Source organism: Camelina sativa, chromosome 9 (genome assembly GCF_030686135.1).
Source record: "Camelina sativa cultivar CO46 ecotype springtype chromosome 9, ASM3068613v1".
NCBI classification, from domain to species: Eukaryota; Viridiplantae; Streptophyta; class Magnoliopsida; order Brassicales; family Brassicaceae; genus Camelina; species Camelina sativa.
In genome coordinates this window covers 40,432,555-40,455,883 of record NC_141888.1, presented here as the reverse complement: position 1 = coordinate 40,455,883, position 23,329 = coordinate 40,432,555, and the positions used below count along the sequence as shown (strand labels likewise).

The following is a 23,329-nucleotide window of genomic DNA, read 5'->3' as shown; positions in this document are numbered from 1 at the left end:
GGTGAACATTTCGGTTCGAACCCTAGAGACACAGAATCAAGTATCTTCTTTCTCGTTTCTCCCTCCCTTGTTCACAGATCATGATCTCAGGTTATATATTCACAGCCGGAACAACAAATCTGACGCTTTAGATTACTAGTATTAGATAGTTAGACTATAAGGAAAACTTGTAATCCGCATAAGAATAGCCAAAACCAAAGAAGAGAAGAGTTTTTGTCAAACCCTTGTGGATAGATATTCCAAACTGTGATCACATCGGCTTGTGAGTTACTAATATGAGTCTGATTGATCTGTGAGAATATTAAGCCGCAGGCAGAACCAAGAAGTTTAGAAATTGCCACCTAAATAATACAAAGGTAGCAAAAGGAGCTACACCAAATATGAAGACATTAAGTTCCAACTGATCTTCATATGGCTAGGCATTGAAGCTACGAACCGCAAGAGATCTGGTTTATCAATGATTCCTGTGCGAAGCGGCTCTGTTTCCTGTTGGTTCAAGACATGGAGGAACTTGGCAATGTTCGGAAGTACCATTTCCCGGCAATGAAGATGTAACAAAGGAACTTTGGACAAAACGCTTCCCTTTTGGATATCAAGACCTTCTGGTCTGCGCAGTTTATATGGTTTCCCAGTTGTTGGTTCAATATCAACCTGAGGCATCTGTTTCCATCTCTTGTGAACAAACCAACCGTACTTATAATCCCCTACTATTGGAGTACCAAGAGCTTCAGCGCAGTGTACACGTAGCTGTTTTTCAGAAGGTAAACTTGGTCAAGAGAGAAACAAAAACAAAATTTATCGCAAAACAGGTAAAGAGGATAGCAAAGTTTAATACGTACCTGATGCTTTCTGCTAGTAATAGGACGAAGTTCTAACCACGAACACCCATTGATCATAGGTCCTAATACTCTATACTCTGTTATTGCTTCTTGGGAAGCTTCAAAGCCCGAACCTTGCGCCAAAACCACCCTGTCTGTTTTACCATCGTCCAAAAGCACCTGAACACAGGTTTTTGAATCATTTTCAGATACAAGCAGTGTGTAAGCGAGCAGAGGTTATATAATGAGATAAGTACCTTTGAAAGAGGGGCTGAAATTAGTCCTTCTTTTTCCTTTGGAGAACCAATCACCAATGCCCAATATTGCTGATACATTGCTTCACAAGATTTGTTCCAAGCCTAGGATTGTGCAATATTTATGAGTCACTTAACAATTTTAAGCTCAACCTTTCCTTCCTAGACCGTAGTGTGTTTGGTTCAGAATTTCAGATAAGTCCTTCTTACCTTACAGCTTGAGTTTCTCCCCTTGTAATCACTGAACACTGAGTGAAGATGATCAATACTTTCTTTGGTTCGACCCATTACTAAGAGGCCACTAGTTTCCCTATCAAGACGATGTACCTAACCAATGAAAGTCAAATAAGTCAGAAACCAAAACAATCTATCAAGATAACTGATATAAACCCCCCAAAAAAAATCGAGTTTACCAATCTAGGACCTTCATCGTTACCAAAAGACAAAGCTGCAGCTGCAAGTGCATCCATGCTGTTATGTATAGGAACATTTCCCTGAAACAAACAAAGATAACTGAGTATGCAGCGGCTGCTTATCAACAAGAGAAATGTAACAGCTTCCTCCCATGAAGTCATTCTGCAGGAGCAAATAGCAAACTCTATTACCTTGACTGGAAGCTTAGGTGGCTTATTAAGAACGATAATAGCAGAGTCCTGCAATAGATAAGAAAAGTAAGGTCAAAACTTGTATATAAGATCAAACAAAAGAGACCAGTGTAAAACATTAGCAAATCCAGAAGAGTTTCTCAAACAGGAGTTACCTTGAACCTGACAAGTCTTTGAAGATAAGCGATTTCGTCTGCGTTTGGATACAAGGTTCCACTTGGTATAGTGTCATATCTCTTAGAAATCCTCATCTCAGCGATTGACACTGGCAACCAGATTTTGTCTCCTACTTGCATTACCTCGTTATGCTTAATCTGCAGATTAAAAGTGTACAACGCTACCACTATTCTTAAACCCAATCCACGAGAATGATCACACCAACAACAACAAAAAAAAAGAACAGAGATCAATTGTACATTTCTCATGGGTCTAGCTCCATCTTCTTTCTCTCTTGAAGCATTCCTACGACCTCGAAACTCCATTTGAACCTACCACAAAGGTAAAACTCAATTACTGTCAATATAATTTAGGGGAATTCATTTGAAGGTCTCATTAGACAATTCCAAAAAAATCAAAAGTTATACCAGAGGCACTCACAAGGCCCTTTGTGAAATGAGTTTGAATAGCCTTATCATGGATTTCTTCGAAATAGTACTTGACCCAGCTTATGGCTGTGACGTGGTCTTTGCTATCTCCGTCGTCTCCGTTATCAACGGCGTTTTTACCAGGTAATGGATGACCGGGGAATGGCGGCAGGGATATCAGCTGACGTGGCAATGGTCCTTGCTTCGGTTGTCCCAGGTGTGCTACGTTGTTTGTCACGCGGATCACAGACGATGGCGGCGGAGCGACTCTCGAGTACCGCCGTGTAAATACGGCCAGGTATAACTGACCGAAGCTTTTCTTAGACTTCAACATGGGAGGTTTATCAGAAGACCGAAGGACTCTGTGTCTAGGTCAGAATGCCGGCTAAACGGCGGATCTTCTTCGCGCGCTACGGCCGAAGAAGACGAAGAGAGAACGGAACTGTGAAAGCTAAAATGGGCCTGTTGGGCTTTCAATTCTGGGCATCTCCAACTCGGGTCGTGTTAAAAAAATATTCATGGTTTTACTCTACCGTGTTCATTCAGTTAAGCTTCAAGAAATTTGTACAGTAATTTATGTTGTGATTTTGATTTACAGTTTCTCTTCCATTACCGAAGTATTATCTTTACATCAAAACCATAAATTGAGAAAAACAATACAAAATGATGGTACTATGAGAAAACAACTACATCCAATAGGTTTTGAACATTAACAATAACTTATTGAATTGAGAGGGTATATCAAATCAAATATATGACTCATATGGGCTGTACCTTATTACCATCGAAATAAAAACATAAAAACAACGAATCAAACATATTACACAGCGCAGCACAAGCACAGCCGGAGAATCATGACGCTCACAGAGCTAAGACTCAATCGACCGAACAAACCGATAAATAAAATACCGACCACTATGATAGTTGTTGGTTCAAAAACACAAGAAAGAGAATATGAATGAACCTCTTTCTCCAAAAACAACCCAATTGGGAGTATTTTTTATACTCGCTGTGGAGACGGGACACAGCTTACCGAGTTTCGTCCTCCAAAGCACGGAATCCAGCACTGAGATCGTCGTACAATTTCTTGAATTTTGCCACCAGTGTATCCTCCCCTTCTGCTGGGTCTTCGAACTTCTGAGACCTGTAATTTTCATATTCGATTACAGACCATTTCATTATAGCGCTATGTACCAAAATTATAGATAAACTGAGGGGAAGGCCAATAGTTTGCTTACACTAAACGGTAGAAAAGATCTCCCAAGCGATGCTTGATGAGAGTATAAGTAATCTTTTGACCGTCCATTCCAGCAGCTCTCTCAACCGCCTGTGTATGACAACATTTAATGGAATGTTGTTTGAATATAGACGAACCAATTGACCTAAATCCCCACTTAACCTAGTAGATCATTTATGAATCATCTCATCTTATTTACCTGGTTGGCTAGGTTGTAGAAATGGATAATGTTACGCATCATCCACACAGACTTGTAGAAAGGGCAGAATTTGTCGTATCTGTCAAAGATTCATCCAAAAGAGTCAAGAGTGAATAACCGTTGAGAGAGAAAGATACAGAACCAAACCAAAACGATGGGAGTAAACAAATCTTACGGTGTAAATGCGTTTTGAGCAAGGTAGTCTTCCCTCAATAGCTTAGCTGTTTCCAAGGTGATTTTGTCACCTTCTGCTAGTGCATCTTTTCCTACAAGCTGTACGCAAAGCACAATGCACGGGTCAAACAAACTCCTTTCAGAAAGAATTATGTGCTAACACTAATTTTCTTCTATAAATCGAGTCAAGTTTCGAAGCCAAAATAATATCGTTCAAAACCTTAAAATTTATATCGCTGTGACACGAGTTCATTAGTCACGACATTAGATACTTAAACAAGGATAAGTGACCCATACCTGGACAATTTCATTCAGATCGTCTTCTCTCTGCAACACCTCTCTGGCCTTTGTCCTGATGTTGATGAAATCTGGATCGAACTTCTCATAGAAAGATTCCAACGCCTGAAGAAAAGAAAAAGTAACTTTTTATATAAACACGGATTCGAGATAGTAAACCAAGATAGGTTTAAACTGAGAATACATAAGCATACCGTCGAATACTTTGAGTAGGAAATCAACCAATTAACAGAGGGAAAATGTTTTCTCTGGGCAAGCTTTTTGTCCAAACCCCAGAAGACCTGCAGAAGAAAAGAACAACCAATATGGAAGAGTAAGCACTAAACACTTCAAAGTAGAGAAAAACCATGCTAATACGAGTCTGCTGCAGATCTAAAACCAAACACCATCTGGTTCATCTCAATCTACAATGGAAGATACGGAAGCAGCCATGAACGAAATAATCACCTGCACAATACTAAGGGTTGCAGAAGTCACAGGATCTGAAAAGTCTCCTCCAGGAGGTGAAACTGCACCAACAATTGTAACACTTCCATCACGTTCTGGTCCACCAAGACATTTTACTTTACCAGCACGTTCATAGAAAGATGCTAGACGAGCTGCTAGATAGGCAGGATATCCACTGTCGGCAGGCATTTCAGCCTAGAAAACAAAGCAAAATAGGTGTAAATAAACTGAATAAGAAAAAGTGAGATGAGGACAACAAAAACATCCATATAGCAAAAGTGAAACGCAAAAGATTACCAATCGTCCTGAAATTTCTCTCAATGCTTCTGCCCAACGGGAAGTTGAGTCTGCCATCATACTAACATTGTAGCCCATATCTCTAAAGTATTCAGCGATTGTGATTCCTGAAATTCACATTAGAAAAATAAAAAACATGAGCATCGTAATTAAAAAATTTGTAACTGGAAGTTGGGAAATGGGCTTCATCAAAAACCATTAATTCTGTATTCCCGAACATTACCTGTGTAGATTGAGGCTTCACGAGCAGCCACAGGCATGTTAGAGGTGTTGGCAACAAGTGTGGTACGTTTCATGACAGATTCCTCACGGCCATCAGGCAACGTCATTGTCAATTGTGGGAAGTCCATAAGAACCTAACTTATGAGAAACCAATCAGATCAAATGTCTGTTTTGTATGAACAATTTGCAGATTAAGAATGAGAAGAAATATACCTCAGCCATTTCATTTCCTCTCTCTCCACAACCAACATACACAACAGCATCGGAGTTGGAGTACTATATATATAAGAACAAATTAGCTTTGGAAATTCAATATATCCAGTAATTAAGTGGAACAAACCAGAGTGTCACAACCTACCTTGGAAAGAGCCTGACTGATAACAGTTTTCCCACAGCCAAAAGCACCAGGAATGGCACAGGTTCCACCAAGAACTGAAGGGAAAAGGGCATCAAGGACACGCTGACAGCAGGAAAAGAAATCATCAACAACACATATCTTCAATTGACTATCACCGTTGTAAGAAAAATTAACTGAGCAATCACCTGCCCAGTAAGTAGAGGAGTATCGGCAGCAAGCTTTGATGCAACTGGCCTAGGGGTACGTACAGGCCAGCTCTGATATAATATCAACCAGAACAATTTAATAGGTGAACCAAATAGCTTAAAAATTTACGCTTGCAAGTAGGAAGATTAAAGATTCATGCAAACCTGAAGCATGGTGTAAGATTTCTTGATACCCTGGAATTCAAGCTCTATCACTGTATCCTGGGAAATGAAAAGCACCGACAAACAACCATGAGCAGCAAGCAAAAATGATCTCCAACAGGAAGTGATTACCAATTGATCAAGGAAAGTAAACATTTCAAAATGTATAAATTTATCATTTTTTTAGAGTAACTTAAACTCAAACCTTAAGGGAATATTGACCAGCTGGAGCAATGTAAGTAATCTTTCCCATGGCATCAGGAGGAAGGGCAACATGGTGATTCATCAAAGTGTTCTCAAAGACGGTCTGCAATCCAGAGTTATATTTGACTATCAGAAAAACTATCCCCAGTGTAAACAAAGGAAACACCACAGTAACTGTGTAAAATATGTTCCCTTGCCAAAAGACTATCCCCAGTGTAAACAAAGGAAACACCACAGTAACTGTGTAAAATATGTTCCCTTGCCAAAAGCAGATTTAGGAGAGATCAATAAACTTACAGCATACAAGTCACCACCAGTTATTGTGTCTCCCTCGACTGCAAACAAGTTAAATTTAGTTGACCATCAAGATTAAGACCATATGAACACTTCAATAGACAGACATATGCAGTCAAACACATTACCAAATTTATTGGGCTGGAACTCCCAAGGACAATCTTTGTCAAGAGCTGGGACAGACACACCCCGAGGAATGTACACATCACCGGATATTCTCGCAATAGTCTTCAAAGGCCTCTGTGAGATATGAAACCAAAGAATCGTGAGAAGCCACAGTCATAAACGTCAAACACACTTAATGTCTGGCAAGAATATAAATCCAACTGAACCTGAATTCCATCGAAGATATTTCCCAAAATTCCTGGTCCAAGCTCCACAGAAAGTGGCTGTAATTAAAGGCCAAATTATATGTTAGCTACAGATGAATAACCCTACAGAAAAGAGAAAGAAAAGAAAGAGAGCCAAGATAAAGAGAACTAACGAACCTTGTGCGTTCGAAGAACAGGATCATTAACTGTTAATCCCGCTGTTTCCTCGTAAACTGATAAAAAGGAAATTTCCAAATATCAACTAAAATATCTTACTTCAACAGAAGCCCATGTGCAAGTAAATTACACTAAGAAGCACAAAGAGAACAAACAAACCTTGGATAGTAGCAGAATCTCCTTCAAGACGAATGATTTCTCCAATCAAATTATCATGCCCAACACGCACTAACTCATACATAGCAGCACCGGCCATACCATCGGCAACAACAACAGGCCCTGAAACCTGCATCCCAATACTTGTATATTACCAATCTGATTACGAAAAAAATGATTATGACAAAGAAACATGAAATCTCTAAGAACTTATCAGATCAGATCAGAAATTCACAGACGAGCTACTAAACCGAGGCGGAATCAAACCGATTCAATCACTGAGAACTATTAGATCAAATCTATTTCATCCATCCATCAACAAAAACTAACATCGCAGAACAGTAAAAAAAAACAAATTGAAACCAGATCGAACGGAAACGGGATAATAATACCTTACGAACGTAACCATACTCGCTCTCCTTCTCATCGTCCTCGAAGGTCGTAAGCTTTCCTCCGTAAAACGCCGGCATTTTCTAAGCAATCAGAGATTCAAAAACTCAAATCCGATCGACGAAATAATCGAAATTCTACCTCCTACAAAAATGCCGAGATCCGATCAAACAAACAACAACAAATAAGAAATCGCCAACGCCTCGAAATAGAGATCAGAGATCGAGGAATAAGAAAACAAACTCCAGGTTTCGATTCAATAAATCAGAAAGAAACAAAAAGGATCATTAAGAGAGAGATAGAGATCCTAACCAGTGAACAGACAGGAAGAGAGAGTGGTCACAAGAAGAAGAGAGGTGGAGGCACGTAGATATTGAAAGAGTTGGAGAGAAGATCTGATTGACAAATCGTGGAGCGATCCTGTACAGAACTCCACACGATACGCTTATAGATCTGACTTTGTCGTTAATAGCCACGTGATAGTTTATTTATTGGGCTTTGTAATATCTGATTACGGCCCAATAAGTGAGTCCGTTTACTCAACAAAGACATTCACGCTTGAAAATCATCTCTCTGATGTAGCCGGAAAAATCACAGAAAGTGAACAGTTTTGTTTTCTCGGGAAAAGATTTCTGAAAGGGAAAGCAAGTTTTATTCATCAAGTGGGTTGAGAGAGAGAGAGAGAGATGGGAGAGATGGGGAAGGCGATGGGATTACTGATTAGCGGGACGCTTGTGTATTACCACTGTGCATATCGCAACGCAACTCTTCTCTCTTTATTCGCCGATGTTTTCATTGTTTTATTATGCTCTCTCGCCATTCTCGGTCTCCTTTTTCGCCAACTCAATGTCTCGTAAGTTTTCTCAGACTCTATTTATCGATTCTCTCTGTTTCCTGTGTTGTATTCTGTTCTTCGGTCTCTGATTTTAGTGAGTTGCTGTTTAGTAACCGGGGAATATTATTTGGCTCGTTTGATCTGTGAGAGAAAGTGTGATTGCTCTCTCCATATGTTTGTCGAATTAGGGTTTTGCAATTAGTGATGTTAATTTGATTGTGAAATTGATTTGCTTTAGATTTCATATCTTCTGCTTGTGGATTTTGGTTTCTTTTGCTACAATGGGTTTTGACGCACACACACAAACTTTTGCTAGATTCTCTTTACTTATCTTTGGATGAATCAGTGGCGCGTGGACTTTACTTGAATATATTTCATCATCCTATCACTTTACTTTAATAATCCTAGAATTGGCAATGATTTCATGATCTTCTGTTCTCTAGTATATATAATCGGTTTCAAGACCCTTGCTTTTTCAACCACATGATTTACAACTTTATAACTCTTCTCCAGGGTACCAGTGGATCCACTAGAGTGGCAAATATCACAGGACACAGCAAGTAACATTGTTGCTCGTTTAGCTAATACCGTTGGGGCAGCAGAGGGTGTTCTGAGGGTTGCAGCAACCGGACATGACAAGAGACTTTTTGTCAAGGCAAGTGTTTCTTTAGTTACTAACTTCCCATGTACAAGATTAGCATCAATATATTACCACAGTGTTTCTCTTAGAACCCTACTACTCAGTTATCATATAAGTGCATTGCTGATTGTTAACTCAGTAATTGTGTTCTATGCTGAAGATGTTTCTCTTTTGCTTTTCCCTTTAGGTCGTAATCTGCCTTTACTTCTTATCAGCTCTCGGGCGACTCATATCAGGTGTAACCGTTGCTTATGCAGGTAAAGCATTCACATTTCATCTCAAACTTTTACAAAGTTTCACTTAAATGTGGAAGACAGGAAGAGTGTGTCGTTATCTGATGAGTAGCATTACATACCAATATGTCGGATTTCATAGCATTTAACAGAAATTGGCCATTTGGGAAACCCTTCTTCATCCCCAAACCAAATGATCTCTGACTAGTTCTTCTTCCTGAAACAGGACTATGCTCGTTCTGTCTCTCCATGGTCTGTCAGAATTCTCAGAATTCTCAATCTCTTGGAAACTGTGTGCTAAAACGAGGAAATGCTGAGATTTTAGAACAAGAAGCAAATTCTGATAAATAAGCTCTCTAGCATTTGTTTATACTTTTTTTTTCTTTACTCATGTTCACATGTTCATAGCCTCATAGTAGCTTCCCCTTATGTACACTCGATTTGTATAATGTATGGTGGAATTGTAATGATAATGTTTCGCTTCCACCCCATATGTAACCACAGATCCTAAATTATAACTGTATTATTCTCTTTACAGTGTTTAGGCATACACTGCATCAAACGAAACAGTCTGCAAAAAGTGCTATGAGAACTGAATCTGCGCATATATACACATTATTTTGCTTAATACGATTCAACCAACTGTTATATGAGGAAGATTACATGAAAACACAGGACTAAGCCACAACACCTTTCCTTATTTGAATTTACATTTTCAGAACTGGATAGGATCTGATCAGTCTGTAAAAGGTTTGCTTACTCTACCCTATCAAAGAGAACTCTAAACCATGTCACGTCTTTGCAGTTGCTCTTGGTGATTCGAATCTTCATTGATTCCTGTTCTTAAAATCTACAAATCTTGAAGAGCCCGCAAAGTTTTGATATTTGTTTCATCTCTTACCCAAACACTGGTTCGACGAGTTATGGGGTCTACCCTTCCTCGTCCTCAGAGTGTGATGCAGTATTTGAAGCCACCTCCGTCTCCATTGATTGAGGCTGTACACCTGTAATCAAAAACAGAGGCAGATCAGGTTTTAAGAAATGCTCTAAAGACCAAACATTGCACCCCCAAAGAAAACATCTTTAAGACTACACAATCGCCTTTGAAGTAATGCAAATATCTCAAAGATCATTCTTTTATACAACTGAGTGGGTTATTCGACAATAAGCAGCAGCAACAAGATAACTAACATTACAAACTTCTCAACCATAAAAGAAGAGAAACTTGTTCCATGATCAACACAATACCTATCGAGATGATTCTCTATGTTATGATTGATGACTAGTTACCCATTTCCATCAGTGATATCGAAACAACTTTCAACAATAATAGACGATGATGACAACTTTTTCAACATGTATAACGATAAGCCTAAATGCACCTAAAATGTTACAAAGCCAATGCAAATTATAGATACCGCAAAAGTTGGATTCTTGGTATGTAAAAACCAAAGCTTTTATAAAACTACGAATCAGATTCATCAACAACAAAACACATACGATCAGACAAGTAATATATAAAAAAAGAACCTTTGATGAAGTAATCAGAGGAAGGCCATCCTCGAACCGATGAGAGAGAAATAGATTCTTCATCAGAGATAGGATTGGCCAGCTTCTCAACGAGCTTGGCGATCCCATGAGTCTGGGATCTAGGAGGTGGAACCCAATAAGAAGCACCGGGAACAAAAGGGAGCCAATCGGGTGCGGATCGGCGTACCATTATCCGGTGGACAGCATCTTCCAACTTATGGAGAAGAGGATCCGATTGCGATTGCGACTGCGATGCGGCGGTATCGATCTCGTAGAGCTCACCTCTACGGTTTGACCGTCGATTCGAGGATTGAGATCGGAAGAAGACGGTTTGAGATGAAGGGAGAAGAGAAGATGCGACGAAACGGCACCGAGAGAGAGAAAGTGAAGGAGAGAACGATCGAGCCATTGCAGAGATTAGGAGACAGAACAAAAAGATTGGTTTGGTTGGAATTAGTTTGGTTGTTTCCCTTTAATCTAGTCTTTTTCTAACTAACGGATAAGGAGAAAAGAGACATTAAGCAATTTCATTTCTTTTTTCACTCGTTTATTAAATTAGAGATACTAATAAATAACATATTTGGTAGCTAAGATATGATAATTGATACGAAAAGGCTCCAAGTTAATAATAATTACAGTATACACCCTTACTTTTTTAACACATTCAGATAGAACTACCGAGACTCTTACCAATGAAATTTTGACAGAGAAAAAAAAAAAAAGTGTGTTCTTCTCTTTTTCTTTTTCCTCGGTTGGTTGTCCCAAACAAAAAAAAAAATCTCCACCGCTTTGAGAGAAAAAAGTGGGAAGAGGAGAGAGAGAGAGTGAGATTGAGACAACGCACCAACTGTTGCGCGGCTCAAAGAGATCTCGATCGGGATCCACACGACGGAGATAGAAAGAGAGAGTGAGTGAGTGAGAGAGCTACGGATATGGGATCTCAGCTGCTACTTGAGTGTTGCTTCCGTTTCGTCTTCTACTGTCACTCCCACAGCTCCAACTATTTTCCTTGATAGTTTCTTTTCTCGCCGAAAGCTTATTTACAGTACACTCTCTCTCTCTCAGGTGCGAATCGACGCCGCCTTCGTTTCGTTTTCCTCAGATTGGTTTTTTTTGGTCTGTCTGTGATCATCTACTTCATTTTTTGGGTGTTTTGGTACTTGTTGTGATTTGGGGATTTCGTTAGACGATCTGAGTTCGATGAAATTGCTTCTAAATCCCAGAGATCTCGCTTTGTTTTAGGGGATCAGGCTAATAGAAATTGTGATTAGGGTTTTGTTTTTTTTCCTGGCTTTTTTGGACACTATTTGGTTCCTTTTTTGGAAGTTATCGGAAATAGTTGAGCAGTTACTTTGTAGATCTCAAGTGATACTAGTGTATTACAAGTTCTCAGAATACATATTTAGTAAGTCGTAGTGGTGCTTGATTTGTTATAGAAATGGGGAGGTGTTTGGAAAGGGAAAGTGGCCAATCTGAAGTGATAACTAAACCCATATATATATTTAATTTCTGAGTCCCATTTTCTCAGCATTTAGGAATCTATCTTGCAGCATACAAGTCCTAGTCATTCTTGGTAGCTAGTGTTTTCGCCTGTCACAGTTCTCTAAATATGCAAACCAAATCTGTAAGTATCTTACCCATTTCTCATGGGTTCCTGTTTTGTTCTCGCAGGGATTTGATATCCTCACGTTTCAGTACATTGTTTGTGGTGCTAATCTAGTCTCTAGCCAGTTTGAGGTTTCCTGAAGAAAAAAAAAAATCAATGGGTTCAAGATACGCATCTCACCAGCTTAGCAATGGGCTCTTTGTGTCTGGTCGGCCAGAGCAACCCAAAGAAAAGCCTCCAACAATGAGCTCAGTAGCCATGCCATACACCGGGGGTGATATCAAGAAATCAGGAGAATTGGGGAAGATGTTTGACATTCCCACAGATGGGACTAAGTCAAGGAAGTCTGGCCCCATAACTGGAACTTCTTCAAGAAGTGGTGCGCAGTCAGGTCCAGTTCCTAATGCTACCGGTCGTATGTCTGGCTCTTTAGCTTCTGCTGGCTCAAATTCAATGAAGAAAACAAATTCTGGGCCTTTGTCTAAGCACGGGGAGCCTTTAAAGAAATCCTCTGGTCCGCAATCAGGTGGTGTAACAAGGCAAAATTCTGGCCCTATTCCTATACTCCCAACTACAGGTCTCATAACATCTGGGCCAATTACCTCGGGCCCTTTAAATTCATCTGGGGCTCCCAGGAAAATTTCTGGTCCTCTAGACTATTCTGGTTCGATGAAGACACATATGACTTCCGTTGTCCACAACCAAGCAGTAACTACCCTTGGTCCAGAAGATGACTTTTCCTGCATGAAGAGCTTCCCCAAGCCTGTGCTGTGGCTGGTGATACTTATATTTGTAATGGGATTCCTTGCTGGAGGCTTCATTCTTGGAGCAGTTCACAATGCAGTTCTCCTCATTGTTGTGGCGGTCTTGTTCACAGTTGTTGCTGCACTTTTCTTTTGGAATATTTCTTGTGAAAGACGTGGTATCATAGATTTCATCGCTCGTTATCCTGATGCTGATCTTAGAACTGCCAAAAATGGTCAATACGTGAAGGTCACTGGGGTAAGTCTCTAAGCATCGCTCCCAGAAGTTACTGGTTTTGTGCATTTAGTCTTTGCTGCTGCATTGTCATTGGAAATGACGAAATATTATTTGTTCTTCCTTCCATGGTTTTGCTATCCCTACTATGTTTATAACACTGGTTCTTTTATTTGTTTTTAATTGAAAAGGTTGTCACCTGTGGTAATGTGCCTCTTGAATCATCCTTCCATAGAGTTCCCAGATGTGTATACACGTCTACTTGTCTATATGAGTACCGTGGATGGGGTTCAAAGCCAGCCGGTGCTTCACATCGTCGTTTCACATGGGGTCTGAGATCAGCAGAGGTTAGTAGTGGCCTGATGATATTTCATTTCACGGAAAAATGTTCTCTTTCAGCGTAAAATCACTGAACTGTCTATTAATGCATAAACCTTGCACCTACAATACACTGCAGAGGCATGTGGTAGACTTCTACATTTCTGATTTCCAATCTGGGCTCAGAGCATTGGTCAAAACCGGAAACGGTGCAAAGGTAACACCTCTCGTCGATGATTCTGTTGTCATCGATTTTAAGCCAGGAAGCGAGCAAGCCTCTCCAGACTTTGTAAGGTGGTTGGGTAAAAGGAATCTAGCCAATGATGATCAAATAATGCGGCTTAAAGAAGGGTATGAAACCACAACTTGATGAAAAGAATGATAAAAACCTTAACAGAGTTGCTAAAAACTATGTTGGTCTCTGTGATGCTTCTTTCGTTTGCAGGTATATCAAAGAAGGAAGCACAGTAAGTGTGATTGGAGTGGTTCAGAGAAACGATAACGTGTTGATGATAGTTCCAACGACAGAACCATTAGCAGCTGGTTGGCAATGGAGTAAATGCACATTCCCTGCAAGTCTTGAAGGAATTGTATTGAGATGCGAAGATTCGTCCAACGTAGATGCAATTCCTGTCTGATGCGGTAGTAGTAAGTCTTTCTTTTTCTTCTTCCACGATTGGTAGACGAAAATCTCACTGTTCCACTTCGGCTTCATCAATATTTTTCATGAAATCTGAAATGCGTTCTTGGTTGGTGGCTTTTCGCTCTCTACTAATGATGATTCCTTTGGTTGGTGATTTACGGTAGTGTTTCTTTTTCTTTTCTCTTTTCCTTTTAATATTTCTTATTTTTTATATCAAGTTATTATTACACTAGGATGATAATGATGGATGTGGATTTCTTTTCTATGACTTAATTTGTGTTGCGGGCATTTTTCTTTGCCTGATGGTTTGTAATTGTAAAGCTCTGCTAGTTATTCTTTTTTCGACCGTATTTGTGATCTAATATAATTGGATGATCTTCTTCGTTTGGAATGTAATGAGCCTGTTGCATGTGGATTGTGTTTCTTAATTTCTCATTATTATTCTTCCTGAGATCGAGTCTCTCCAAAAATACTACAGAAACACCTCGTCGCTCAAATGAATAGCATATAACACACATCAAAATTCAAACCACCGGAATGGCTAATTACGAACACTTTATCATAGTCTCATTGCATACTTTACTTACCTTCACTGCCAATTTGTACCAACAAAATCAACAACCTTTGGATTTCGGTGAATGCTGGAATTTAGGGAGCTTGAGAAAGAGTACTTTGGACTCGAAGAACTTTTGACAAACTATAAATATGAAAAACGTGTCTCGATCCTATAAGTAATGATACAGTTATTCAGAGAGATTACAACTTAATGAAGACGGTTTTGTAAGTACGCGGGGGAAGAGCCAGCAAGATATAAGCTTTCTTATAACTTTGAAGTTGAGATAGATTTCATCAAATGTAATGTTGTTATTTGGATGAAAGAGATCTTTTCACATGACCTCCAACCCATTATGCGCCGCTTGCGTAAAGACGGGTCCATTCCTTGGCTGCACAGATATAGTTCACAAAGATGTGAGAGACGCCAACATAAAGTTTTAGAAAGAAAACACGAGCAAATGGAGTATCGAGTAACGAATTAAACTAAAAGTTCAGAGTTTAGATAACATCACCTGTCTCCACAGCTTCTGCCTCATTACTCTTCCAATGCTTAGCAATGTTCTCAGACAGCGGATCATCTGGGTTTGGTGCACTCAGAAGAGCTTGAATACTTTTTTAAAGATTGCACCCATCAATAGAATCAGAAAAGCAGTCAAGGCCTAAGAAACCATTGGTTTATGGCAGGATAGAATCAAATGTAATCAGCTCATATACCTTAAGAGCACTGTTCGTATTTGTAGTGCAGGGCTCCATTTGTCCTTCAGAATATCAAGACATATTCTTCCCAGCTGTACATGCAAATAGACAAGTTCAGGAGCATGTTGGTTGGTTGGTTGTGTGAATAAAACAGGGAAAAAAAAAGAGGAAGGATATCAAAGAGACCTTGTCAATGTTAGGATGGTATATCTTTGTGAGAAACCTAACCTGTTACAAATATATATCATTAAAAGAGCTAGCAAGTGTTAGAATATAGAGAAATGCTCTACACAAACCATTTCCTAAAACTCCAACGTTCAAGAACAAGAAATGAGACATCACATTTGAGTCGGTCATAATCCATCCCGAATCACGTCTTCAAGGATCATTTGGTATGTATATAAATTCCCAACCAATATATTTACTAAATAACTAGATTCTTATAGCTGACACTACCTATATTTAACACGCCATCGGATGCAAGGACTTCATAAACTAGAATGAAAAGAAAAGACCACAGGTCCAATGGAACTTACCTTGGGAGCAGCCATAGGGTATTCTTCAGGCAAAAAGAGCTCCAACTTGAAAACTCCTCCTAGATAAATGATTAATGTAGATAATAATTAGCAATCTTTGATCGACATAAACATGTTATATGAACAATTGAACATCATATAAAAATTAGAAAAAACAATTACCTTCATAAGGTGATTGTGAAGGACCAAGAATCATAACATTGAAATAGCGCATATTATCCTCAGAAGGAGAGGCACTTATACCGGGAGCTGCAGCAATCAATCAGATTATATCTTTTAAGTCTACCAACCAAATTCAAACTCCACAATTCAAAACATAGAAATCAACACTATTGAACTCATAAAAAAAAAAAGGCAGGAGGAAGAATCAAAGAGGTTTTTACCCGGTTCACTGAGCAGACGTTGAGTCTCCTACCAGAGATCGCCCAAGGAAAAAGCAAGAATCAGATAACAAAGTGACCAGAGATATCAAAAAATTCGGTGATTTCTCACTCAGCTGAAGCTAAACTCTTGCTTCTTCGTCACATCGAAAAAAAAAAAAAAAAAAAAGATGAAAAGGAGATAGGAGAAGACAAAACCTTGATGATTCTTCGCGGCAAATTACTGTTGGCCATTAACGCTTGCCGCAGACTCCTTCGATCGATCTAAGAGAGAGAGAGAGTTAGGGTTTTTTTAGGGGGAGCTGGTTGATTTTGATAATGGAGAACAACAAAGTTCGTCGTCGTCGTGTCTCGAATCTGACGACGTGATCCTCGATGATGATTTTTAATTCTATTTCCTTTTCTCTCTATCTCTATAATATAATTCCACCCACACTCAGACGAAATCTATGTTTATTGCAAAATTTGCCTTACTGTTACAGTCTCTGGGCTTTTCTCTCCATAAAATCCTTTATAGGTATGAGGCCCATATTTATTTAAGGGCCTGTTATGAGATAAAAAAAAAATATATATATAAGTTTATTTCTTTGTCTAGTAAAAAGTATGATGAATACGGAGATGAATATATGATAGTATTAAAGGAGTATCATTTTCCTATCATTTTATTTATATATTAACAACTCAATAAACTATCATATATTCAGATAAAGTTAGTATTTTTACTTTTCACTAAACTCGTACTATTCTTTTATATACTAAACAAGAGTTGGCACTTGGCACATGGACCTTGAAAATAATCATTAACAATTAAGGGAAAAACGTTGCCAAAACTCAAAAGGAAAATTTTAATAAAGTTGAGCCGCCGGGTATTGGGATACACATGGTGTTGTTCATGTCCATGAACACCTGATAAGAAATCCAAACTTATAATATCCTGAAAAAGAACTCTCAATCCATTGTCCGTTTACATTTTGTTGTTGTAATGCATCTTCAAATTTCTTTAGATATTTTCTTCATTTTTTTTATAGGAAAATATATTCTTCGTTAACAGTCGTCTAACAATGAACGATGATATAATTTTGTGTTTTGTCTACTACATATATATAACTATATGAGGATAGTTATCTCAAATTGTATGTGTTTGAAATATTTCGAATTATATCTCTCAATGCTAACATGAGTAGATAAATAATTAAAACAAATCCAACGGGACGACCAAGAGCATATTCCCGGCGGCTCGTAATTTAAAATGTATATGTCGGTCATATATCCTCCTATCACCGATTACACATCGTAAAATTGTTAGATTTATACTTTTTGTTCCGATTAATGACTAATTCCTGTTTAATATCGATTACTTAATTATGTTTGTCTAATTTGATTATAAACCGTCTAATCCAGTTACTTTCCGCTTATTTTTTTAATACTAGATATTTTTCGAACCAATGAATTATTATTTTTGTTATTTACATATTTAAATTAAGAGTTTGTGATATTTTATAATAACTAATTTACAAACTTATAATGAAAATCATAAATTTTATTTAAAACTATGTTTTAATGTATTTATCTTAAGTTTTAAGACAATACTATAGTTTTATATTTTATTTGATGTTTTTTTTAACATACATATAATTATACATATATATAATATTATATATTTTTATTTTATTATTAATTTAATAAAATAATCCTAAAACTAGTTTTTGATTAATCCTCATATAATTTATGATTTTTTCGCTATGCTCATCCCAGTCACCCGACTAGCCTGGTGATTTTTAAAACATGGATCCTATTGAATACACCTTTCGACATACTCTAATATTATGCAAGTATAGTTAAAACCAAAACCCGACAAAACAAGTATAATAAATAATGACTCAATTTGTATAACTTATAAAGTTGCTTTTAAATGAATATTTTCACTATATACCCAAAATAATCAATGGATTGTTGTACAAGTTGTTTCAATTTTGTATACAAGTTTGTTTCACTTCACTTTACACCGAATAGAATCAATAATTTATCACACACCCACTAAGTGACGAGGTTTTCCTTTGGCTCCTCCTATAAGTAGAAGCTCACGCTGGTTACCCCAAAACACATCAATATCCAACAAACACACATAGCAAAAAAATGGAATTCTCAGTCACATTAGCTCTCTGTTTCACTCTCTCCATCATCTTGATCGGAGCACAAGCCAAAGTTCCCGTCGACGATCAATTCAAAGTGGTCAACGAAGGAGGCTACACCGATTACAGTCCGATCGAATACAACCCCGACGTACGTGGCTTCGTCCCCTTCAGCGACAACTTCCGTCTCTGTTTCTACAACACAACCTCGAACGCATACACTCTCGCTCTTAGAATCGGAAACAGAGCCCAAGAATCCACCCTTAGATGGGTTTGGGAAGCAAACAGAGGCTCACCGGTCAAAGAAAACGCGACGTTGTCTTTCGGAGAAGACGGAAACCTTGTACTTGCCGAATCCGATGGTCGCCTGGTATGGCAAACGAACACAGCTAACAAAGGCGTCGTGGGGATCAAAATCTTGGAGAATGGCAATATGGTAATATACGATTCCAATGGAAAATTCGTATGGCAGAGCTTTGACACTCCAACCGACACGCTTCTAGTCGGACAGTCTTTGAAAGTCAATGGTCAGAACAAGCTCGTAAGCAGACTGTCTCCATCCGTCAACACAAACGGACCTTACAGTCTTGTTATGGAAGCCAAGAAGCTAGTCTTGTACTACACGACAAACAAAACTCCGAAACCAGTCGCTTATTATGAATACGAATTCTTCACCAAGATAACACAATTACAGTCTATGACGTTCGGAGCCGTCGAGGATTCCGACACTACGTGGGGTCTACACATGGAGGGAGTGGACTCTGGTTCTCAATTCAACGTTTCGACGTTCCTCTCGCGGCCTAAACACAACGCGACATTGAGTTTTCTTCGGTTAGAGTCAGATGGAAACATCAGAGTTTGGAGTTACAGCACCGCAGCGACTGCGACTGCTTGGGACGTGACATACACGGCGTTTACTAACGTCGACACTGACGGTAACGACGAGTGTAGGATCCCTGAGCATTGTTTAGGGTTTGGTCTGTGTAAGAAAGGTCAGTGTAACGCTTGTCCTAGCGACATAGGTCTTCTTGGTTGGGACGAGACTTGTAAGACCCCGAGTCTTGCTAGTTGCGATCCCAAGACATTTCATTATTTCAAGATCGAAGGAGCTGATAGTTTCATGACGAAGTATAACGGTGGATCGTCGGCGACGGAGAGTGCTTGTGGGGACAAGTGTACGAAAGATTGCAAATGTTTAGGGTTTTTCTACAATAGGAAGAGTTCGAGGTGTTGGTTGGGTTATGAGCTCAAGACATTGACCAAAACCGGAGATTCTACGCTGGTTGCCTATGTCAAGGCTCCTAATGCTAGCAAGAAGTCAGCTCTTGCCATTTGAAGTCTAAATTAACTAATGTTTTTGTGAGTCGTTTTGACGAATAATAAGGCTACGTTTGCCGTTTGTTTTCTCTTTTCCTAAGCAATGATTGCTACCGGTTTATCGTACTTTTTTTAATAGCCTGTGTTGATGCTTAAGCTACATCGTAAGAAAATTAAGTGAAACTCGATCATTATTATCTACAATTCAAATGTTTTCACAGATTTATAGTATCATCATAAAATATTATGCTTAGTCAGTGATGCAGTAGAACCTACGTGCACACAACACTTTGTTTCTCAGAACAAGCAATAATGAAATTTAAAATTTCAATTGATTATTACAGTGAATTAAATTTTAATAGCGAAATATGATTACGCAATAAGATGCGTGCTACGACGCCTTGACGCGGCGTCACCTTAACAGAGATAGTCTTTTGTCTCGCTGTGCTTACCAGTTTATTTACACATATAAAGTAGACATATTACATATAAATAATGTTTTCAAATTATATTAGCCTTTTAAATCATGCAGAGTTTTAAACTTTACATCGTTTTCATTGTTAGCTCTTTATTTTTAAACTCAACTTGAAAATCTGCCAGGTGTTTTATTTAAAGTTTATCCATATCAAGCACTATTCTTCATTTTTCTTTCTTTTAGTCAATTGATTTAAGTCTAATTAAATCGATGGTACAAATTAAAGCTCAAACCAGAGAAATAGTGTTTATCAATACAAAAATTTAGCGTTTTGGAACCAAAGAGTCGGTTTTAATTAGTATGACGTGGATTCCAACATCTGGTTATTGATGGGTTAGACCATATGCATCAGCATACCCACATGGCGTCCCACCTAATAAAACATTTAAATTTAAATGGAAATGAAAATAATATGAGAGGAACGTATCTACACACGCGACGTTTTTTCATCAGTCCTTGAAGACACGTGGCGCGGGCTTATTGCTTCGTGGAATTAGGGTGAGGGTGAACCAAAAAAAATTGTTGGGTCGCGATATTTTTCCTCTCCATCTCTCTTTCTTTACGCTCTCTCTCTTTCGAAGGCGATTTGATTCTTCCTGGTGATTTCTCTGAAAATTGGGTGAAGCAAAGGCTAATCTGCCGTCAATCGGTTGCAATAGGAAGAGGTTTGTGTTCTTCCCTGGTTTCCTTCGTTTCCTTTGATGATTTTCTTTTTTTGATGTATTATCTTTTTCTGTTTAAGGCGATTGTTTATGTGATTCAAAAGTTTTGTTTCTGATATTTGATTCGATTGTTGTCTATCTCTATGTATATGTTCTCTTTGATTTTAATTTCGAATTAGGGTTTCTTAATATGTTTAGATTTTGGATTTAGGGTTTCGATTTAGGGATTCGTTTTAGTTTTTAGGGGTTTTGCTTTAGGGATTCGATTTAGATTTTAGGGGTTTTGATTTAGGGATTCGATTTAGTTTTTAGGGGTTTTGATTTAGGGATTCGATTTAGTTTCTCCCTGATTTTAGTTTATGATTTAATAAATATCTTAAAATTGTTTCTAATTCTTCGAAATATATTTGGGGATGCAGATTGATTGTTTTATGTCGTATTGCGCTTATTTGTTGTGAAACTTGATTGTTTTATGTTAAACCGAGTTTAACATTGCACTTGTTTGTTTGTTATGAGTTTCCTTAGCCACACGTAAAGGAAGCCTCACATAAAGATAAATCACAGAACAAGTAGCAAACAATCTCCCTGTCAAAGGTAAATAATCGATTCTATTAGCATCAAAAATGTTGTGGTATCATTTTTTGATTTGGTTGAGTAGTTCATATGTTTTGTATCTTTAGATTCGTCAAGTGTATCTTTAGACTAGTTCATATGATTTGGTAGACTAGTTCATATGTTTTGTATCTTTAGATTGGTAGACTAGTTCATATGTTTTGTATCTTTAGATTGGTAGACTAGTTCATATGTTTTGCTACTTATATAAAGCTGCGAGTATATGTAATGTTGCATTTGCATTAATATATGTAACTAAAGCTAGTTATATAAAGCTGCGAGTATATATATTGTTGCATTTGCATTAATATATGTAACTGACAGTATAACTAAGTTTGTGTAACTAAATGTTTCAAAAATGTAGTTGGTGTACTTGATGTTTGTTGTCATAAATCGTGTATGAGTATTATTAGTTTAATGTTATAACTGTTCTTGAATAATGTTATCTGTTAATGTTATACAACTGTTCTTGAATAATGTAACTCTAATATGTCTGTTCTTGGTGCTTTCCAGGTAAAGTATCCGATGGGCCAAGACTACAGCTACTCTCAGCCTGATTCCTCAGATGAGTATGATAGATATTCGCAGGACACTGAGGAGAGGGAAGTAGAAGCTTTGATTCGGATGGATGAGGCTGAGAGTAACTTACTCAACACTCAGGCGACTCTATACCCTCCCCAACCTGAGGTTGAATTCGGATTCCCCAAGATGTTACTGTGGTGGTCAGCCTATTCTATCCTCAAACGAGAACAGAAGGTAAGTGGTTTAACATTGCCATATTATTAAGTGATTTCCAATGTATTAACCTGAGGTTGAATTGATTTACGATTGTATATGTTAATGCAGGTTCTTCACATGTGGGAATGTTGATGATGGCGATATGCATATCCACAAGTGGTGGGATGCAGCAGTCATGGAGGAGATAAGTGAGATGAACAGACAACGTGAACTGCTGACGGAGAAGGTAGATAGCATCACATTCGCGTGTGACTACGACTCACACATCCGTAATGAAACTGAGCAGAAAATAGCCCAGTTAGAGAAGATAGTGTTTGAGCAAGGGAAGAGCAGAAATAAGTTTAGATATTAATGTTACATAATTAATTTTCTTATATTTTTAATATTAATGTTATATGTTTTATTTGAATTAAAATTTTAATATGATTTTACTTCTTAATTTACATAATTAATTTTTAAAATAAAAAATAATATTATTTTTTTCAGGGGACCAATTGTGAGGGACATCAATGCTCATACCAAAATTAAGAAACTCTGAAAATAAAAATAAAATATTTGAGGGACAAAATTTTGTCCCAACCAATGCCCATGGTCTTAGCAATAGCGGACCCAGGATGAAATTTAAACCAGGTCAAACACAAGTAAATTTTTTTTTTGATGACCGTAAATGTGTTTTGTTCTCAATAACCATTAGAAAAATTTAAAATTTTACCCAGGTCATGTGACCTGTCTTGGTTGTACGTAGGTCCGTCACTGTGGGTTAGTACTGTGACAAATTTTGTCGTTCAATATATCGAGCATGCCCATAAACATTTGTTACTATGAAACATTTTGGTACAATTGGAGCTGAAGTATATCCACATGCAAAGAGGCGGCTTATCTCGTTATCGCGCTCTAGTATGTGATTGGTTATAGGCTTTTGTAATTGTTTTGTCGGTGGAAATGGTAAATAATATGGGTTGGTAATTGATTGGCATATTACTAGTCAGGCTGCGCAATGAATATATATTTTTATTTTATCAAAGCAGTTGGTCGATATTATTGTATCTGTGTCGTAAATACTCGCATGTAA

At 38.0% G+C, this 23,329-nt stretch overlaps 6 protein-coding genes, 1 long non-coding RNA gene and 1 pseudogene across 14 annotated transcripts; 4 read left to right on the top strand and 4 right to left on the bottom strand.

Moving 5' to 3' along the window:
- Positions 1-210: 210 nt before the first annotated feature.
- LOC104714170 (RNA pseudouridine synthase 3, mitochondrial) lies at positions 211-2,864 on the bottom strand. Of its 3 annotated transcripts, none has more exons than XM_010431449.3 (9): positions 2,275-2,864; positions 2,094-2,165; positions 1,833-1,991; positions 1,678-1,725; positions 1,486-1,566; positions 1,283-1,399; positions 1,076-1,177; positions 840-998; positions 211-747 (listed from the first exon to the last, which is right to left on the bottom strand). In XM_010431449.3, exons 1-9 carry the CDS (start codon positions 2,593-2,595, stop codon positions 370-372), a joined length of 1,437 nt encoding a protein of 478 aa, XP_010429751.1. In that variant the 5' UTR covers positions 2,596-2,864; the 3' UTR covers positions 211-369. The 3 variants fall into 3 exon arrangements, with proteins under 3 accessions (XP_010429751.1, XP_010429752.1, XP_087322243.1); XM_010431450.2 differs by having other exon boundaries at positions 2,262-2,742; XM_087466117.1 differs by having other exon boundaries at positions 1,497-1,566; positions 2,275-2,688.
- A 95-nt stretch (positions 2,865-2,959) lies between these two features.
- LOC104714171 (V-type proton ATPase catalytic subunit A) lies at positions 2,960-8,216 on the bottom strand. 2 transcript variants are annotated; one of them, XM_010431451.3, is made up of 21 exons: positions 7,684-8,216; positions 7,374-7,515; positions 6,985-7,111; positions 6,826-6,881; positions 6,670-6,726; positions 6,466-6,577; positions 6,341-6,378; positions 6,045-6,146; positions 5,843-5,899; positions 5,678-5,749; positions 5,493-5,594; positions 5,348-5,410; positions 5,136-5,268; positions 4,913-5,019; positions 4,616-4,810; positions 4,363-4,449; positions 4,169-4,273; positions 3,873-3,970; positions 3,698-3,776; positions 3,500-3,588; positions 2,960-3,405 (listed from the first exon to the last, which is right to left on the bottom strand). In XM_010431451.3, the coding sequence occupies exons 2-21, from the start codon at positions 7,449-7,451 to the stop codon at positions 3,291-3,293; spliced, it is 1,872 nt and encodes a 623-aa protein (XP_010429753.1). In that variant the 5' UTR covers positions 7,452-7,515; positions 7,684-8,216; the 3' UTR covers positions 2,960-3,290. The 2 variants fall into 2 exon arrangements, with proteins under 2 accessions (XP_010429753.1, XP_010429754.1); XM_010431452.3 differs by having other exon boundaries at positions 7,374-7,454.
- Positions 8,058-9,641, top strand: LOC104714169 (reticulon-like protein B22). The gene is made up of 4 exons (XM_010431447.3): positions 8,058-8,224; positions 8,720-8,861; positions 9,034-9,103; positions 9,306-9,641. Exons 1-4 carry the CDS (start codon positions 8,058-8,060, stop codon positions 9,428-9,430), a joined length of 504 nt encoding a protein of 167 aa, XP_010429749.1. The 3' UTR covers positions 9,431-9,641.
- Positions 9,642-9,663: 22 nt separating this feature from the next.
- LOC104714168 (uncharacterized) lies at positions 9,664-11,280 on the bottom strand. Its single transcript, XM_010431446.3, has 2 exons — positions 10,610-11,280; positions 9,664-10,083 (listed from the first exon to the last, which is right to left on the bottom strand). The coding sequence occupies exons 1-2, from the start codon at positions 11,016-11,018 to the stop codon at positions 10,010-10,012; spliced, it is 483 nt and encodes a 160-aa protein (XP_010429748.1). The 5' UTR covers positions 11,019-11,280; the 3' UTR covers positions 9,664-10,009.
- Positions 11,281-11,300: 20 nt separating this feature from the next.
- On the top strand, positions 11,301-14,563 carry LOC104714167 (protein SHOU4). 2 transcript variants are annotated; one of them, XM_087466118.1, is made up of 5 exons: positions 11,301-11,674; positions 12,281-13,217; positions 13,385-13,540; positions 13,651-13,862; positions 13,957-14,563. In XM_087466118.1, exons 2-5 carry the CDS (start codon positions 12,372-12,374, stop codon positions 14,147-14,149), a joined length of 1,407 nt encoding a protein of 468 aa, XP_087322244.1. In that variant the 5' UTR covers positions 11,301-11,674; positions 12,281-12,371; the 3' UTR covers positions 14,150-14,563. The 2 variants fall into 2 exon arrangements, with proteins under 2 accessions (XP_087322244.1, XP_087322245.1); XM_087466119.1 differs by having other exon boundaries at positions 11,360-11,725.
- Positions 14,564-14,825: 262 nt separating this feature from the next.
- Positions 14,826-16,807, bottom strand: LOC104714165 (ubiquitin-conjugating enzyme E2 35). Its single transcript, XM_010431444.2, has 8 exons — positions 16,520-16,807; positions 16,325-16,352; positions 16,104-16,190; positions 15,942-16,000; positions 15,592-15,633; positions 15,424-15,497; positions 15,222-15,319; positions 14,826-15,098 (listed from the first exon to the last, which is right to left on the bottom strand). Exons 1-8 carry the CDS (start codon positions 16,553-16,555, stop codon positions 15,061-15,063), a joined length of 462 nt encoding a protein of 153 aa, XP_010429746.1. The 5' UTR covers positions 16,556-16,807; the 3' UTR covers positions 14,826-15,060.
- A 1,567-nt stretch (positions 16,808-18,374) lies between these two features.
- On the top strand, positions 18,375-19,990 carry LOC104714164 (EP1-like glycoprotein 4 pseudogene; annotated as a pseudogene). Its single transcript, XR_015566384.1, has one exon. The product of XR_015566384.1 is annotated as an EP1-like glycoprotein 4 pseudogene (transcript).
- Positions 19,991-20,625: 635 nt separating this feature from the next.
- Positions 20,626-22,680, top strand: LOC104715978 (uncharacterized). Of its 3 annotated transcripts, none has more exons than XR_015565923.1 (4): positions 20,626-20,910; positions 21,433-21,501; positions 22,033-22,275; positions 22,366-22,680. It is a non-coding gene; the product is annotated as an uncharacterized LOC104715978 (long non-coding RNA). The 3 variants fall into 3 exon arrangements; XR_015565924.1 differs by having other exon boundaries at positions 21,424-21,501; XR_015565922.1 differs by lacking the exon at positions 20,626-20,910 and having other exon boundaries at positions 20,917-21,501.
- The last annotated feature ends 649 nt before the right edge of the window (positions 22,681-23,329 follow it).